Source organism: Elephantulus edwardii, unplaced genomic scaffold (genome assembly GCF_000299155.1).
Source record: "Elephantulus edwardii isolate Elephantulus edwardi_28Jun2011 unplaced genomic scaffold, EleEdw1.0 scaffold00093, whole genome shotgun sequence".
NCBI lineage: Eukaryota > Metazoa > Chordata > Mammalia > Macroscelidea > Macroscelididae > Elephantulus > Elephantulus edwardii.
The window spans coordinates 11,823,215-11,842,726 of NW_006399843.1; the positions used below are offsets into that span (position 1 = coordinate 11,823,215).

A 19,512-nucleotide genomic window follows, 5' to 3' on the forward strand; every position below is an offset into this window, starting at 1 on the left:
AGGAAAGGAAAGGAAAGGAAAGGAAAGGAAAGGAAAGGAAAGGAAAGGAAAGGAAAGGAAAGGAAAGGAAAGGAAAGGAAGAGAGAGAGAGAAATAACCTTTTATTCTTAAGAGATGGTAGAGCAGTTCAGAAAGAACCTGCCAGAAGAAGGATGGAAGGGAAACTGAAGGGTCCTCTGGGTATCAGTTGGGCCAGCCTGGTGGGTTGCCCTGGCCTTTTGCTATCAACATCAGGGCTGAATGGGCCCTCTTTTCTCTCCATGCCACCATGCCTCACCTGTAAATCTTACAGGCTCCTCCCATCAGCATCATAGTAGCTCTGCCCACACTCTGTCCATGCCTCTCCTGCCCAGACGTCACTGAAAGCTCCCAGACCTGACCAGGAGCTGGTGCCAGAGCTGGAGGCAGGAGGGCTGAGTAATCATCCCTCCAACCAACCTCGCCCAGCAGCGGTCCTGCCCAGGCAGTTAGCTGTCTGTTTCCTGGTTCATCACCTGAGCATCAAGCAAGGAAATGAGAACCTGTGGGTCAGATGTTTAGCCTGGCATGTAAAGTAACCAAGGCAAGAGAAAGCTTGGTCCAGAATGGCCTCTGGACCTCTCACTTCCTGCTACTGGACTCCTCCTTAAAAGGAAGATACCTACTTGTGTCTTCATACCACTGTCCCCTTGAGTCACTTGCTCTAAGATCACAGGCTCTATTAAAAACATCTTATTCTAAATGTCGTCACTCTAAAGTAGGGAAAGGACGGGGCCAGGTTAACAGCTGAGGTCCTCCAAGCCAGTCTCAGTTCTCTCCTACTCAGAAACAAGCCCAAGGCCACATCATATTGATCAGACAAGATTTGTTTGATCAACAATCAGTTATATGTGGCCAGTTCCCTTCCTGACCAGATTCGCTGGCATCTCTCATGAACCACCTAAATCATCCTCAAACCAGGTATCCAAGATTTCTAGCAGGTGTGTCACATTTGGCCTGTTTCTATTTCTAGCAGTGATAAGAGTTTAAGTTCAAGCCCCATCTCTGCCAAAAACTTGATGTGGTTTAGAAGTCAGTCTCTACCTCCATGAGCAAGAGGAATAACCATTGTTCATAGGGGTTTTGTTAAAAATTAATAGATGACACTAAGAAGCACTTTATCAATGGAAAGTCCAATATGTATGTCCAACCTGGCCTGGCATCCTGGGAAGATTGGAGCTAAGAAATGAAAGATCTGGATTTGTTCAGGATCTGACACTAATTTTCTGTAAAACCTTGGATAATTGACTGTGACCTCGGGTAATTAGCTGATTATAACCTTAGGTAGCTTGACTGTGACTTTGGGTAATTCATTGTGACCTTGAGTAATGGCTTTGCTTTTCTAGACTTTTCCACTTCTTTACCCACGAAATGACAGCATGTGAATAGACAATTATCCAAGGCTCTTCTAGGTTCCTGGCCCAACAGCTAGGTCTAGCCCATATGATGTGGCAGAACAAGTCAGAAGTGGGCTTATGAGGAGAGGAGACTTGGGTTCAAGTCATAAGACCAATAATGATAGGGAATCAGTCAAAATGAGGCCAGGGACAGACTGTGGGTCAGATCATCAATTACTCACACTCAAGTTCAAATTGAGGCTGAAGAAAATGAAAATAAATCCACAAGAACCAAGATAGGATCTTGAATCAATCCCATTAGAATTTCATGATCATCTTAAGAATGGATTTGACTCACTGAACACCAATGATAGAAGACCAGATGAGTTGTGGGATGATAGCAAGGATATCATGCATGAAGACAGCAAAATGTCATTACAAAAACAGAGGAGAAATGTGCAGAGAGCTGGAATTGGAGAATAAAAAGGAAGAACTTGCTCTGCATTTCTCAAGCTGAAAGAACCGAAAGACAAATTTATGCTTCATGTTGCAATGTTGACAGATGCTATGGGCAATATATTGAATGACCTAGAAAGCAACAAAAGAAGATGGAGGGTATACACAGAGTCACTGCACCAAAAAGTATTGATTGACAATGAAAAATTTCAGGAAGTACCATATGAACAGGAGCCAACGATAATAAAAGAGGAAGTGGAAGCTACATTGAAGGAATTGGCAAAAATCAGGTCCCAGGAATCAATGTGATACCAATTGACTTGTTTCAATTAACATGCAGACTTGGATGCACTCACCAGTCCACACCAGGAAATTTGGAGGATGGCTAGCTGGCCAACAGATTGGAAGAGGTCCATATTTATTCCCATTCCCAAAAAGGGTGATCCAACTAAATGTGGAAATTATTGAACAATTACCCCTGATATCACATTCAAGCAAAATACAGCTGAAGATCATTCAAAAAGGCTGGAACAGTAGATAGGAATTGCCAGAAGTTCAAGTGGGATTTAGAAGAGGTCATGAGATATCATTGCTGATGTCAGATGGATCCTGGCTGAATGTAAGGAATGCAGGAAGAATGTCTATTTGTGTTTTATTGACTATGCAAAGGCACTTGACTGTTTGGATCATGACAAGTTGTGGCTGACATTGCAAAGAATGGGAATCCCAGAGTACTTGATTGTGCTCATGAGGAACCTAAACCTGGATCAGGTGGCTGTTATGCAAAAGGAGCAAAAGAGCACTACATGGTTTGGAATTGGGAAGGGAGTGTGTAGGGGATGTATTCTATCTCCATACATGTTCAATCTATATGCTGAGCAAATTATCCAAGAAGCTGAACTCTATGAAGAGGAATGCGGCATCAGGATTGGAGGGAGACTCATCAATGAACTGCATTATGCAGATGACACAACCTTGCTTGCTGAAAGTGAGGAGGACTTGAAGCACTTGTTGCAAAAGATCAAGAAATGAAGTCTTCAGTATGGATTGTGTCTCAATATCAAGAAAACAAAGATTCTTACCACTGGAACAATAGGTAGTGTCATGATGGACGGAGAGGAGATTGAAACTGTCAACTGCTTCATCTTGCTTGGATCCACAATTAATATACTTGGTACTAGCAGTCAGGAATAAGGAGATGCTTTGCACTGGGGAAATCTGCAGTTAAGGACCTTTCCAAGTCATTGAGGAGTAGTGATGTCAGTTTGAAGACTAAGGTGTGTCTGATTCAGGCCATAGTCTTTCTGAATACTAGCTATGCATCTGAGAGCTGGACAATGAATAAGGATGACAGATAAAGAAGTGACATGGTGTTGGAGAAGAGTATTGAGTATTCCATGGACGGCCAAGAGAACAAACAGCTATGTCTTGGAGAGGGTGCAGTCATAGTGCTCTTTGGAGGCAAGAATGATAAGGCTTCGCCTCACATACTTTGGACATATTACTAGGAGGTGCTATTCCTTGGAGAGGAACATGATGTTGGCAAGGGTGGTGGGTTGATGAAGGAGAGAAAGACCCTCAACCAGGTGGATTGACACGGTGACTGCTGCAATGGGCTCTTGTGTATCAGCAAATGTGAGGATGGCTCAGGACAGGACTAGGTTCAGATTTTTTGTTCATAGTGATGTTGTGAGTCGTACTAGACTCAACAGCACCTAACAACAACAACAACAGTGTATGGGCACCAAGCTTCAGAACAGATACTGGAGGTTGGGCTGTGTGTTAGCTCTGAGCAGACAGCTTCACTTCCAGGTTCAGGGAAAGAAGGTCTACCTCTCCTCCTTAAAAGCCAAAACTTTTTAAAGTGGAAATTCCATTCTACTGAACAGTAAACTGCCATTTCAACCCCCAAATTCCTCCATCTTTCCACAGACTCCCCAAAAAGCACCTACACTGTGAGAAGTCACACAATCAGGAGAAAGCCTCTGACATCACTATTAGCCAACTCCCAGTTGGGTGGAAGTCATTCAGCCAGGAAGACTTTTGCGACATCTTAGGCGTGTCACCTGTTCTGAGGCCTAAGGGCTCATGAATGACTCCAGGTGTTGTTCCAGCCCCTAAGACGGGTGTCAGGTTACAAGATACATAATCATTCCAGTTTGGCAACTTCACCTGTAGGGTTGTTTTAATCAACCTGCCCACAGTCCCCAAATCACTCCTGGAATAGAGCAGTGGGGGCCGATCAGCTCTTGGAGTGAAGGGAGATGCTGGACACGAGGGACCAAGGTCGGCCCTGCACTTAGCCCTCCTCCAACCTATGCTGCTTGAGGACTGGATTTGCTATCCGGTCTGGGCCTGTCTCGGAGAAGCCCTCCTCCTGACGGATCACCAATCCAGCTCCAGACTGTAAGGAAGTTGGAAGTGGAGAGGATCACAGAGTGAGCATGGTGAGTGTGGGAGCCCTCTGCTCCCGATACAGGGGCGAGGGTGGGGGGGGTGGGGTGGATATTCCCTCACCTGGCCTCCCTTCAAGCACACTGAGAAGTCACCAGCCACGAATTTTCTAACCCCCTCCTGGTTGCAAAGGAGGGTGCACCCACATCACCCCCACATTCCAGCCCCCTGTGGGCCAAGGTACCCACCTGGCCTCCTCTCTGTCCAACTGCCAGCAGTCCTGGGATCAACCCATCAAAGAATGTGTTGGACAGAGATCAGGGCCAGTCCTTTCGGACTTCCTAAATTTTACAAGCTCCCTGACCCAACGTCTCCCCACCTACTGGCTGAATGGTTCCACTCTTCTACTCTTTAATCCAAAAGTGATGAGCATTTTAATTCAGTGTTGACTCTCTGCCCCCTCCCTGGGGAAACTGGCTTCTTTTCTTGTAAAAAAAAATAAAAGCAGTGGAGAGATGCCTCCAAACAGTGGGGTGTTTGTTGAGATTTTTCTTCTTGGTCTTGTTTTAAACTCTCACCCTCTCCACTCTTCCTCTGAACACCTAAGGCTTTTTCTCCATCTTGGTGCTAAGAGAATCAACCCCTCTATCAGGGCGAATGACTAAGGGTCAGGGAGGGAAGGAGATACTAGCTGGGTGTGAGCTGGAGCCTGGGGAGCTTTTGCTCTCTCTGAGGACCAAAATGAAAGGAGAAGGGAGGGGAGGGGAGGAAGGACCTGTTCAAGAGAAAAAATGAAAACTGCTTGGGACTCTCCAGGTGATCGACTCCTCATTCCCCATGCAAGTGCTTCCCTCAACACTCTTCTGAAAACAATCTGGCAAAACTCCTTTGTTAGAGTAGCTGAAATAAGGAAGAAGTTAATTATTTTCTTTCACACTGGAGTTGTGCTAGCCTTAAAGCACACATTCCCCCCTCTCTCCATCCAAATAAGCATTTATAGTTGCAGATTCTGGATGCAAAGATGATCAAGCCAGCTGGGGCTCTCAGGAGACAGGGAGCAAGGATGGGTTGCTAGGCTGGGAGCAGCATCCAGAATTCTTGGGAAAGTGGTATAGAAGGGAGTCATCCCTATGGCAAGTAACTGCAGAATCAAAAGATTAATGTCCAGCTCTTTAATTAATCTTCCTGAGATCATAACAGTGAAAATAATATTGTCCATTCTCCACCTCCTACACATGGAGTCTTATTTGTATAGTCAATAGTGTGTTGCATTGTTAACCAAAAGTCACTTTGTATCCACTATTGGTCCATTGGGAGAAAGATGGATAATCTCCTCCCACTGAGATTTATAGCTTCTGAAACTCAAAGAAGGGTTGCTATGAGTCCAGATCACTGATGGCAGTCAGTTGAGTTCATTGTTGACCCCCTAGGCACAGAGTCTCTGGGTGGTGCAAACATTTAAGCACTTGGCTACCAACAGAAATTCACCCACAGGAACCTTGAAGTTAGGTCTGCCAATCTACTCTGAAAATTCCAGCCATTGAAAACTCTATGCACAGTTAGTTCTATTCTGATGCATGTGGGGTCACTATGAGTTGGAATCGACTTGATGCAGCTGATACCCTATATGCGTGTGTACTGGGTGAATAGACAGATTACGGGCTAATATATGTGAATGGGTTCTGTAAACTTTGTGCAGATGTAAGAACTCCTAACTAAAGAAGAATCCATTCCAGCAAACATGTGGAGGTGACATAGCCAGCACAGATCCTTTCATGGTCCAAGGGAGGAGCTGGGCCCAGGGAGAGTGACAAGCAGTGGAAGTGAAAGATCAGTCCTGGACCCAAAGGCAGCAGGATAGCTTCTAGCCTCTGAGAAAGCCATTAAACCACCTGTGCCTAATAACTCTGTCATTTTTCTCTAATGAGGCCAAGCCAAACGTAGCTCCCAGCCCCAGAAAGCGGATGGGGCAACTCACGCCTGCTCAGTCCTCCCCCCTGCCTTTCCCTCCACCTCCTCTGGATCCGCAGGCCCGCCCAGGAACTGAGAGTCAATCCTGTGTGGTTGCGGCTTCCCCACAGTATTCTTTCCTTGAACCTAGTCAACTGGGTGTGCCCACTGAGAGCAGGAGCTGGCAGAGGCCCTGGACAGAGGGTGAGCCCAGCCGCAGTCTCTGGGGAGATCTCTAAATGCTCTGGATACTACAGCCTTTAAGGCCTGATGTCAATCCCAACCCCTCTGGCCACTCTAGTGGGAGCTGGTCCTTCTACTACTCTGTTCTTTACCAGGCTGCCCATGGACTCAAGGGATATAACAGGGTATAACTAGGCTGGCCCAAGCTGGGCTGAGGCTCAGAAATATGGCAGATAAATAGACCAGCCTGCAAGAGACTAGGTTCTAGGAGTACATGGAGGGTCCATCTCATACAGACACACTTAGTTCAGGAACCCACTTAGTCCTAGGGGTGAGACCCTGGGCTCTGAGGGGACAAACTTCACACTGAGCAGCAGAGTGACCCTAGTAAGCAAGATAGACAATGATGAGCTAGCCCCACCTGCTCTTCCAGACCCCCCACCACCTGGGTGAGGGGACTTGGCACTTCGTGAGCCCCAGCGAGAAGTTCCATTCAGTCACCACCATTTAATGGGTCTGGGACTGGCCAGGTTCTAGATGAGGGGAAGTGGCAAGGGCTGCAATACACACAATGCCAAGGCTGTTCTAGAAGCAATAACCATGCAGAGGGAAGAGCACTCCTCAGCAAAGGAGCCTGAGCAGGTGACAAGGGCACACACAGGGAGCACAAGCACCCCCGGAGCAGGAAGCAGGTGAATTCCAGAGAGGGGGCCTGGAAGTATTTGCAGAAGGGAAAGCATTTGCACTGGACCTTCCTTGGAGGATGAAAGGACCCTGAGGGTGCAGTGTTCAATGTGCGTGGCTGCTAAGCAGAATGTTAGCAGTTTGAAGAGAAAGAAGGGGTAGCATGCTGCTGTGAAGAGCTATGGCCTCGGAAACCCTGGCAGGCAGTTCTGCTCTGTCCCATTGGGAGGCTGCGAACCAGAATTACTAGATGACAATAGCTGTAAGGATGGGCTGGCCTCTCTAGTCAGAGAAGGTGAGAAGGGGGTGCATCTGAAAAAACATCAAAGTGTGGAGATGTGGAGAGATGGAAAATATGCTCAACTGGGACCAAGGACACAAGGAGAGGAGTTGGCACAAGGCTGAGGTCAGCCCACCTTTGGGTGGTCATGGGGACTCCCTGCTAGCTGGGCTTCAAGATCCTCGCCCTGCCCAGCAGCCACCATAGTTTGGGCTGAGCTTTCCAGAATATGCATGGCTGCCCTTCCCACCAGACAAAAAAAAACAAAACAAAAACAAAACAAAACACAAAAACAATAACAAACAGAAAACATTTCAAATGCCTCAAAATCAAGCTTCCCCAAGATAGTGAATTCTCCAAAACCTAACCAGTGTGGCCATCAAATGAAGATAGTGTATGTCTTTTTCATCTTTTAGTCTCAAACTTAGCCCAGGGCCTGGCACAGAAGGGACACTTGATAAATGTTGTGTATGAGTAATGAATGGCAAATAATGGAAAGACTGACCTCACAAGCTGCTGTTTGATTTCTCTTAGACACTGAAAATCAAGGTTATCCAAGTTCATAAGAACACACAGAGATTCTATAGGAGGTGTTTCCGAGCTGCTGCTACCCCAGGCAGGGCTGGGATTGGGGTGGAGTATGGGCTGAGGAGGGACAGGCCTGAGCCTGCTGGGAACCCACAAGGAGAGAGATCTGAGCAGAGCCAATGTGGCAATCAACTGTGGTGGACGTGCCTAACCCCACCTCCCAGCTTTCTGCTCTGACTACCCATCATGATTGCAACAGAGAGACTGTAGACAAGAGTCAAAACCACAGCACGCCTCCCTTACCCCCTTCGCACCCAGGGCAGCTTCCAGCTTCCCAGAATAACGCACATGCAATGGGAACGCCTCAGAGGATCACAGAGGAAAGAAGACCTCAGGGTGAGGCTGAAAGGCAGAGGGGGACTCCTGTGCAGGGTGGCGGCAGAGTCCTCTGTCATTAATGTTCTACACGTGGGTCTGACTAGACTTTTTCTGCTGGTGTGGTCAAACTGATCATGTCTTCTTAACACGCACTGTGGCATTTAGTGTAGTACAATATGCATAATATTAGGATATCGTATGCATAATGGGCATTTGTTCATAACATGCTTTCATCCATTCAGCACGTGTTCCCTGCACATCTGCTGCGTGCTGCCTCGATCCTGCGTGAGGTCAGTCCTGTCAGTTTGTTATACTGTGGTTATCTTGAGTGTTGCTGTGATGCCAGAAGCTAAGCCACCAGTATTTCAAACACCAGCAGGGTCACTCATCACGAACGGGTGACAGTAGAACTTCACTAAGATGTCCTTGGAAGAAAAACCTACTTCCAAATCTAAGTAGTCAGTGAAAATGGATCGTAACAAATATTGTCTGGTATAGAGCTCAGAGATGAGCTCCCCGGGCTGGAAAATGGTAAAAATATGCACTGACCGCGAGACAGACTCATTAATACCAACAAGACTGAGAAACGGGAACAGGACTGGTCAGCATTGCTGTTGAGTACACCGTAAGTCAGAGCCAATTGGCAGCAAAGAACAACAAAGAGTTCAATTTAACAACAACATCCAAGCATACAGATATGCTAAAAGCAAGGTAAACTGTCTACACCCACCCTAAACAGAACAGAGCACCCATTTGCCCACTCAGAACCACACAAAGAGGGAAAATGAAGCAGCAGTTACTTCAGCTCACCTTCATGTGCCCCCTAATGCCCATCTTCCCAAAGCAGACATCACCATAAACATGTATTCAGTCTCAAGAATGGCTGACCAGGCAACTGGGCAAACTAACCCCAAGCTAGAAGAGCCACTTGTTTTAAAGGGAGTAAGAGCATCAGAAAGCTGGAAAATTACTAGGGATGTTAGAAGAAGAAGTGATGCCTTTGAGCTATGATGCTGGAGAAGAGTACTAAATATACCATGGACTGTTAGAACAAAAAGGTTCGTCCTAGAAAGGGTGAGATCAGGCTGTTCCTTGAAGGCAAGGATTCTGAAGCTTCATCTGACATACTTTGGACATTTTGAAAGGAGGGACCATAGAGAAGGACGTCATGCTTGGGAGGGTGGAGGGACAACGCAGAAGAGAAAGACCCTCAATGAGCTGGATTGATCAGTGACTAGGGTAATGGGAGTAGGTACGTTAGAGACAATGAGATTGGCACAGGGTAGAGCAGGGTTTAAGGCTGTTGTACATAGGATCGCTATCAGTTGCAGGTGACTTGACTGCACATAACAACAACAAGAGCAACACAGCACCATCTCATCTGCAGCCTAATGCATTAAGGCAGCATTTTGCAGTTTGAGTAGCATCCCAAAGCTCCCCTGAGTCTCTCACCAACCCTCTGAGACATTCTAACTTTTATTCCACAGAAAAGAAATTGGGGCATAAAAAGGTTAAATGACTTGGAAAGGAGCACTCAGCCAAGAAGTGTAAGATTTGGGCTCCAAATGTTGGAACTTCCATACCCCACCCCTGCCTTTTTCCATTTGCAATTTGGAGTTGTGGAAATTGCAGGACCAGCGAACCCCATCTGTACCCAGTCACTGATTGTTGTTGGTAGATGTTATTAAGTCATTACAACTCATAGCAATTGTGTGTCCAACAGAAAGAAACTCTGCTTGGTCCTTAGCTATCCTCACAAGCATTGCCATATTTAAACCCATTGTTGTAGTCACTGTGTCAATCCAACTTGTGAAGGGTCTCCTATTTTGCTAACCTTCTAATTTACCAGCTCTCTTCTACAGGGCCTCTGGTGGTCTAGTGAATAAGGAGCTATACTGCCAATCCAAATGCAAATAGTTCAAATCCATCAGCTGCTCCACAGGAGAAAGATGGGCAATGTCCTCCCATTGCAATTCACAGTCTCTGAAAACTCACTGGAGGGCTAGCTATGAATTGGTTCCAACTAGTTGGCATATAACAACCAACGTCTCCAGAAAGTGGTCCCTCCTAACATGCCTGAAGTGTATGAAGCAAAATCTCTCATCCACTCTAAGGAGCATTCTGGCTGTCCATCCTCCAAAACAGATTTTCTTGTTCTGTAGCCCATTGTTCTTATTCAATGTTTTCTTCACCAGCACCACAACTCAAAGGCATCATTTTTTTCTTCATTCTTTCATAGTCATTGTCTAGATTTTGCATGCCTGTGAAATGACTGAAAATACCATCGCTTTGGGTCAGACACTGAGGAATTTAGCAATAAAACAAGTATTCCATGGAGACAGCACTGGTTGGCATAACTGTGTAGAAAAAGACGATGTAGCTTCGGCAAAGAGACTCCCCCCTCACTAATCCACTAAAGGTCGCGAAGGAGGAAATAAACATAAGAACAAAGCGAAATCAGTAGGCATAATTAACATAGACTTTCAAGAAGACTAAGATAAAATTTCACACCCAATGCTGCTTAGGAAAAAAACCAAGTTACCAGGAGATTCGCTAAGGACCAAAACTGATTTAAAGAGGAAATACTAGGACAAGTGCATCAGTTCTTGTTGCTGTTGTTAACTGCCTCTAGGTCTGCCCCTGGTTCCTAAGGACCCCTGCACAAAGGAACAGAATGCTGGTCAATCCTGTGCCAGCCCATCCTCAGCTGGGGATCAGACCAGAGTGATGCATAGGTTCATTTTCAGAAGTAAAACATCAGGTCTTTATCTCCCAGTCTGAGTTTGGAAGCTTCACTGGAACCTGCCAGCATCACAGAAGCATGGAGGCCTCCACTGGCAGGCATCGTGGCTGCACAGAAGGTGCGCTGGCTGAGGACCTGATTCTCCTGCAAGGAAGACAAGGATGCTGCCCAGAAGTAACCAAACCCACCTCAAACCAGGGCTGCTGTTACTGCTGTTAGATGTTGTTGAGTCAACTCTGACTCGTGGTGCGCCTATGTACAACAAAACCAAGCAATACTCTCTTGGGCCATCTTCATAGACATGATTGTACCAAGTACAGTGTCTGTCTTTCTCTAGGAACTGAACTCCTTCTGACAACATGCCCAAAGTATGGGGGACAAAGTCTCCCCATTCTGGCTTCTAAGGAGCATTTTGGCTGTACTACTTTCAAAAGAGATTTGTTTGTTCGTTTGGCAGTCAATAATACATTCAATACTCATCACCAACACAATAATTCAAAAGCATCAATTCTTATTGTTGTTAAGTGTTGTCAAGTCAAGTATGACTCATAGTATCCTATGAACATCAAAGCTGAACCTTGTCCTCTCCTGTGCCATCCTCACACTTCCTGACACACTAGAGCCCATTGCAGTAGTCACTGTGTCAATCCACCTGGTCGAGGGTCTTCCTCTCCTTTGCTGAGCCTCCACTCTTGCAAGTGTATCATGTCTGTCTCCAAGGAATAGCCCTCCTAGCAACATGCCCAAATTATGTGAGGTAAAGCCTCATCATTCTTGCTTCCAAAAAGTACTCCAGCTGTACCCTTTCCAAGGCATATCTGTTTATTCCTTTGGCTGTCCAGGGGATGCTCAGTGCTCTTCTCCAACACCACAACTCAAAGACATCAATTCTTCTTCTGTCATCCCTATTCATTGTCCAGCTCTCAGATGCACAGCACGTGATCAGAAAGACCATTACCTGAATCAGACGCCCATAGTCCTCAATCTGACATCATTACTCATCAATAATTTGGAGAGGTCTTTAACTGCAGACTTTCGCAGTTCAATGTATCTTCATATTTCCTGACTATTGTACAAAGGGTATTAATTGTGGATCCAAGCAAGATGAAGTTGTTGACAGTTTTAATCTCCTCTCCATCCATCATAATGTTGCCTAATGGTCCAGTGGTAAAAAATCTTTTTTTCTTGGCAATAAGGTACAATCCATACTGAAGGCTGCATTCCTTGATATTCTGCATTTTTCAATTTTCACATGCATATGAACCAATTGAAAGTGCCATGTCTTGGATCTGTCACACCTCAAAATTACTCCTTAAAGTTATATCCTTGCACTTTTAGCACTTTGGGTAGATCCTTGGCACCAGATTTGTCCAGTATAACATGTCATTTAATTTCTTGACTGCTGCTTCCATAGATTCTGATTGCGGGTTCAAGTAAAATGAAGTCCTTAATGACTTCAATCTTTCCTCCATCAATCATGACACGATTTATTGGTCCATTTGTGAAGACTCTTGTTTTCTTGATGTTAAGGTATAATCTATACTGAATCTATAGTCTTAGCACTTCAATCAGAAGTCTGGTTAACAGCAAACATTTTAAAATCACAGACCCTATGGGAAGGACTGAAGAGATTTTCTAGATAAGTGGCTTCTCTAAATCTGTTTCAGCATCAAAACCAGTGTGGCATTGAACACTAATGTAGACCCCTCACTCAGAAAGCAAAAGCATCAGAGCAGTGGTCGAAAGGGTTGTGGTCCCCATCTGACCATCTCCTTCCCTCCTCCCTTTGCATCTCCACTGTGGGGTCCCTTAGAATCCCTTGACCTGGCCTTGTCTTAGTCTGCCTGGCCATCACCTTCACAAATAAGCTTCAGCAATCTGATTTTCCACACTGTCCAGATCATTAATTTCCTTTCCAGATCATTTCTCTCAGCCAAAGGAAAGCAGTCCTCTGTACCTTCTTCATGCTTCCTTGGGACCAATCTTCTGCCTCTAGAAATTCTCATGATGGCCCTATAGAGTTTAAAACAACGTGTTCTGTAGGTTATCTTTTCTCATTATCAAACAGGTCAGACAGGTCACATGACTCATTTCAGACCCTCTTTAACTGCCTTGGTTGACGGCAGTGGTGGTTGAAGGGCAGAATTCTGACCTTCTATGCAGGAGGCTCACATCTGGTGAGCAGTCGCTATCTATCTGACAGTAGAAGCTTGTATGGTGGCAAAGTATTGAAGGAATCTCAGTGGAGCTTTCAGACTCAGGCAGACTAGGAAGAAAGGCCTGGCTATCTGCTTCTGAAAATTAGCCAGTGAAAGTCTATGGATCACAGCTCTGGTCTGGTATGAAGGCTTTTATGAGAGTGCTGCAAGGACTCAGCAGCATTTCATCCCCTTGTACATGAGTTCACATGAGTTCAGGGCAGACTCAACAGCTGCAAATGACAACAACTGCCTCCATCACTCGCCCCGGGGTGCACGCAGCCTATCAAGCTCCCTGCTGCAGTGAAATCCTAAAAATAGCTTCTGTTTGTTCAGTTCCTGCTACATATGTGCCAGGCCCTCCACTGGGCACTTTCCCATTAATATTTCAGCATTTTTGAGAATCCACTATATCAAGCACTTACCAAGTTCCATATTAATATTTTTATTAATTATTTAGAAAAATAATACAATGTAAACTCTATGGACACATGGATGGACCTATTTTGTTCACTGTTGTGTCTTCAATGCCACAAACAGTGGCTGAAGAGAACATCACCATTATTCGTATCATTATATTGATGCAGAACAGATCATTAGGGAAGCAAGGCTTTATGAGGAGGAGTGTGGCATCAAGACTGGAGGAAGACTCATTAACTACCTACGATATGCAGATGACACAACCTTGCTTGCTTTAACTGAAGAAAACCTGAAGCACTTGCTGCAAAAGGTCAAGGACTATAGTCTTCAATATGGACTGAAGCTCAACATCAAGAAGACAAAGATTCTCACCACTGGGCCAGTTGGAAGCATCACATTAAATGGAGAAGGGAATGAGGTTTTTAGCAATTACAGCTTGCTTGGATTCACAATCAAAACTCTTAACACCAGCAGTCAGGAAGTCAAAAGACTAATTGCACTGGGAAAGTCTGCTGTCATGGACCTCTTCAGAGTGCTGAAGAGCAACAATGTCAGTCTAGAGATTAAGGTGTGCCTAATCCAGGCCATGGTCTTCTCAATTACATGTCATGCTTCAGAGAGGTGGACAATGACTAAGGATGACAGAAGAACAATAGATGCCTTCGAGTTGTGGTACTGGAGAAGAGTCTTGAACATACCATGGACTGCCAAAAAAACAAATAGTTCTGTCTTGGAGAAGATGCAGGTAAGTCTCTCCTTGGAGACTAGGATTTTGAAGTTCTGCCTCACTTACTTTGAGCACGTGGCCAGGAGAAATCAGTCCTGTAGAAGGACATCATGCTCAGAAGTGTGGAAGGACAGAGCAGGAGAGGAAGACACCAGATGAGATGGATTGACACAGTAACTGGGGCAATGGGGGGGTGGTGTGTTGGAATTAGTGAAACTAGCTCAGGACAGTAAAGGGTTCAGAGCTGCTGTATATAGGGTAGCTATACATTGCAGGCAACTCAATGGCACATAACAAAATAACATACTATGACAGGTTTGGAAGCAGGAGTGGCATCCACTTCCTAAATAACATGCCTCCAGAAACTCCGTGAACTTTGATAAATGTCGATAGTTGTAGAGGGGCCTCAGGCCTTTTGTTCATAGGGTCACTATGAGTCATGTTCGACTTTAAGGCAATCAACAACAACATAATATTTATAGTAATAATTATTGTTGTATCTCGCATCTGGTGTGATGTTAGAGTGTGCCAGGCCTCACCCTGTAGTTGATGCATATTTTGGTCTCTCTGGGAGAAAGAAATTGAGTCTTTTACAAACATACACACACACACACACACACACACACCAGACAAAGAGAGGAAATAGAGGTGCTAGGTGGAGGGAAAGATGGTAAAGCTTTGTCTCACATATTTTGGACTATTATTAGGAGAGGATATTCCTTGGAAAGGGACCTCATGCTTGGAAAGGCGGAAGGTCAGCAAAGGAGAGGAAGACCCTCAATGAGATTGATTGATACAGTGCCTGCAACAAAGGACTCAAGTGTGTTGAGGATGATAAGGATGGTGCAAGATAGGACAAAGTTTAGATCTATTGTTTATACGGTCACTAGGAGTTACACTTGACTTGATGACACATACCAAGGTTTAAGGTCCATAGGCAGCAGAGATGGGGTTCAGACCCGGGTCACAGGGTTACACTCCATCCAGTGGAAGGCACAACCTTTCTGAGGAAAATCTCAAGTTATATGAGTGCACAGGAGAAGGATAAAGGAGCTTCAGGTTATACAACCACAAAGTAATAGCTGCAGAGGAGTCGCTGAAGGCAGCTCTCCTGGTGTGCTATTTATAGAACAATGAGTTCAGAGTTCCTGGGAAAGACAGAGCGAGGAGTAGCTACAGACCTCTGCCAGGAGATGGCAGGCCTTTGCTGATGCAGTCACAGGGCCCCCAGAGGCTGTTGGTCTTGGAGCACCCCAACCAGCCAGAATCCTCCTTGAATATGTGAAAGTCTACTCCCCAAGTCTCTGGGGCCACTAGAGTTGAGGGAATTATCACTAACCTTTGTATCACAAACACCAAGCCAGAGGCTCCACCTGTATCTTTCAATGCTCCCATCAACTTTGTGGTCATATTATCCCCATTATACGAGAAGACAAAAAAGAGACTCCATAAAATTAAGTAATGTGCTCAAACTACTTACTGGGAAAAGGCAGCACTGGATTCAGGCTGGGGTAACTGACTCAGGAAAAGCTAGACAGAAACTACCTTGTAAGCTACAAAGACCGTTCAAGGAGGACATGAGTAAGTCTGAAAATTCGTGGGAGGGCCAAGTGGAGCTCCTGGGGCTTGAAAGGACACATGCTGACTAAGAGGTGGAGCACCTTGCTTCAACGATTCACCATCATCTTGTAAAGTTCCTTCATCAAATGCACATTCCCGAGGAGGAAGCCAGGTTTGGGAGATGTTAAGTGATTTACCCAAGCAGGTAAATGATGGCATCAAACCATATCACACCCAAATCCCTCTTCTCTCCCCACTATTTAAACCTTAAAGAACCATTCAGGACAAGCAAAAGAAGTGTGACTTCTCAAAGACAGGATAAGCTCAGTGAAATGCTTTTGTAAACATCAGATTGTATCATGGATAGCAAGTCACTCATAGATTTGGGTGAGTCACAATGTTCAGAGAACTTCTCACAGAAGCCTTTCAACAAGCCAGCCCTTAATGGTCCTGAGACTAGGTCTCTGGGTCATGCAAGAGTTCAATTCTACCAAGGGTATCACGAAAGAAAGGCCTGGCAATCAGTTTCCAAAAGAGTCTTACCAAGAAAACTCTATGGAGGGCTGATCTGCTCTGTAACACATACAGCAGTTATAAACAGAAGCAACTCAAAAGCAATGAATCTGTGGGAGTTTTTTGTTGTTGAAAACATATACCAAGTCAACTGATTCTACATGTGCAAATCAGTGACATTTATTACAATCTTTGCATTATATTACTGTTCTCACCCTCCTTTTCTGAGCTGTTCCTCCCTCCTTACCATAAACTCACTGGCTCCTAATATTTCCCCTAACATTTCTATCTAGTCTTCAGAGTTGTTGCCTTCATTTTGACCTTGTATACACAGTTCTTTAAAGAGCTCACAGCAGACAGTTTTTTACTGGTTCAGCTAAACCATTGTTTAGTTTTAAGAACACTTTGCTTATATTTTTGGCTTAAGACTTAAAGACCATGTCAAGACAATAGATTCTGGGGTTCACTCAGCCCTTAACAGCCCCACAAAGTCTGGAATTTTCTAGTCTGCTTTACTTTTTCTCTTTTCTCATCTGAATTGTCATTGTTGTGTACTGTCACATCAGAACTCATTCACAGCTGACCCTCTAGAGGGTTTTCAGAGGCTGTAAATTGCACAGTGGGAGAGTTCCTCTCTCTCCCTGAGAGCAGCAGATGTATCCTAACCACCCGCCATTAAGTTCGACAGCACAATTCCTTCCCCACTAGGCCACCAGAGTTGACACAATTAGCAGGCCCCAAAGAAGGAATGGTGGCACAGTGTTTAAAGCTGTTGATTATAAGGTCAACAGTTCAAACTCACCAGCCTCTCTGAAGGAGGAAGACATGGCAGTCTACTACATTAAAAGTTTACAGTCTTGGAAAAAACCTTATGGGACAGTTTTCTATCCTCTAAGGCCACTACTGAGTCAGAATGGACTCAATAATAATAGAGGGTGAAGGCAGGCCCTAGATCTAAATTCTATCGCCAAGTGGTAGGAAGCTGCACTGCAATCCAGAAGGCACACGGTTCAAATCCACCAGCTGCCCCATGGGAGAAAGATGAGCAGTCTCCTCCTGTGTGATTAACTGCCTCAGAAAACTCGTTGGAGGATCAGCTCTGGGTCAATTCCGACTCGATGGTCCACAACAATGACAGCAGGTCTAAATTGCACTGGCTTATCCTCTGATGGCTTTCCTCTGCCCCTTTAGTCATTGCACAGGTGAGCTGTCAGGTGGACAGGGAGGTAAGGAAGCACATTCCTCCCCATCAGACTCTGCAGCAAAAGAAGGGTGGTCTGCTCAAGGGCAGAAGGGAAGCTGAACAAAGTAGAATTGTTGGGAGCCAGGAAAAGCAGCAGAGAATGGAATGCTTCCCTTAGAGCTGGGAGAAGGATGTTGGAGGAATTCCTAAATGCTCCAGTTCACAGCAGCAGCTCCGGAAGCAGGGACCCTCCAGCGTAGAGTAGGTCTTCCTTCACTTCAACTCAACCCACCTGGCACACCTTAACGCCTCCTGGCCTAGTGGGAAGGATGTGCACATGGTTCAAGTCCACCAGCTGCTAAACGGGAGAAAGGTAGGGAGTTTCCTCCCTCCCATGTGATTATATTGGCTCTGAAAATCCACTGGAGGGTCAGCTAGGAGTTGGTTTTCTGACTCGATGGTAAACGACAACCACCTGTCCACACGCTATCTTTCCTGGGTCAGCCTAGCATAGTTGCCCTGTGCCTCAGTTTCCCCATTTGTGAGGCAGAGATGGTTACATCACCCTCTCCCCAGGCCTTCCCTGGAGTTAAGAACTGTGGAAAGCAAGGGCTGATTCTTAAATGACTGCCCCTGAGCAGCAGGCCGGCTGCAGGATAATGGCAGGCCACCTGACACCTCCGCCTGCCCCAGGCCCTGCCCTGGAGCCATTATGTGCCTGCGGATGGGCTGAGGCGCTAGGCTCAAATTGCCAACAGGTCAGCACCTATGTGGCTTAGAACAAGGCAAAATGGTTTCTAAATGTAGCAGCCGAGGCTGAGGTTAGACAGAGGGGAAGCGCAGGCTGTAAGAATGCAGGAGCACAGGGTAGAGCAGGGAGAAGGTTTTCAGGCTCCTCCACGGGAGAACTCGGAGGGGCCTCTCCGAGCGGCTGGGCTGAGGGAGATCTGGCGGGACAAGGGCAGCAATCCAGAGAACATTGGGAAGATGGAGAGCCTAGATATCTCCTTAGAACCTTCCATGCGCTCAGTCTGTGGCTCTACCGCCAGGCTCATCTCCAGGGGGCTGCCCCCCACCTCCTGTCCCCGTGCCCCCCTCTCCTTGCCTTACCTGTCATGGCTGAAGCACCCAAGAGAAAGGCGTCTGGTTCTGACTAACATCAAACTGCCCTTGAGCTGCAGGTGGAACCAATAAAGCTACTTGTAGCTCAAGGTTACTGGTAGGAAAGCAGAGTGAGGACCATCAGAACCCCTTGAACACCTGAGCCAGCCTGCAGTGGAGCCCCACTCTGCAAGGTGACTGAGCAGCCTCTGGGTCCCCAGGCTCACCTGGAGAACTCCCCACCCCCTCCCCTGGGCCTTCCCCCACTGCCTAGCCATGGGTCTCCACAACATTGCTGCCACTTGTCAGAGCCACTGAGGACCTGTTTGGCCCATCACCTAGCAACAGTAGCATCCTTGACTCTAGGGTTTCCTTCTGAGACCATAGAAGCCAAGGCTGGGCCCCTGGGAGACCAGAACTGCTGCTGATCAGGGTGGTGGTTGTTGTTGTTGTTGTTGTTGTTGTTGTTGTTGTTGTTGTTGTTGTTATGTGCCGTCGAGTCGTTTATGACTCATAGCGACCCTATGTACAACAGCCGGAAACCCTGCTCTATCCTGTGCCAACCGCATTGCCTCTGACACACCCACCCCGATTACCCCAGTCACTGAATTAATCCACCTCATAGAGGGTCTTCCCCTCCTGCGCTGTCCCTCTACCCTCCCAAGCATGATGTCCCTCTCCAAGGACCTGTCTCTCCTTACAACATGTCCAAAGTATGTCAGACGGAGCCTTAGAATCCTTGCCTCCAGGAGTAGACTGGTTTAACCCTCTCTAGGCTGGATCTGTTTGTTTTCTTGGCAGATCAGGGTAGGGACAGAAAATCCCTCTTTATGTGTCCCTACTTTTCTTTGATTCCCAC

At 46.1% G+C, this 19,512-nt stretch overlaps 1 protein-coding gene across 1 annotated transcript in view; it reads left to right on the top strand.

Moving 5' to 3' along the window:
• Positions 1 to 18,404: 18,404 nt before the first annotated feature.
• TMPRSS4 (transmembrane protease, serine 4) overlaps positions 18,405 to 19,512 on the top strand; it is a 33,774-nt gene continuing 32,666 nt past the window's right edge. The window contains exon 1 of the mRNA XM_006890882.1: positions 18,405 to 18,581. Within this exon, the coding sequence (XP_006890944.1) occupies positions 18,405 to 18,581 (177 nt within the window). The remainder of the gene's footprint in view (positions 18,582 to 19,512) is intronic.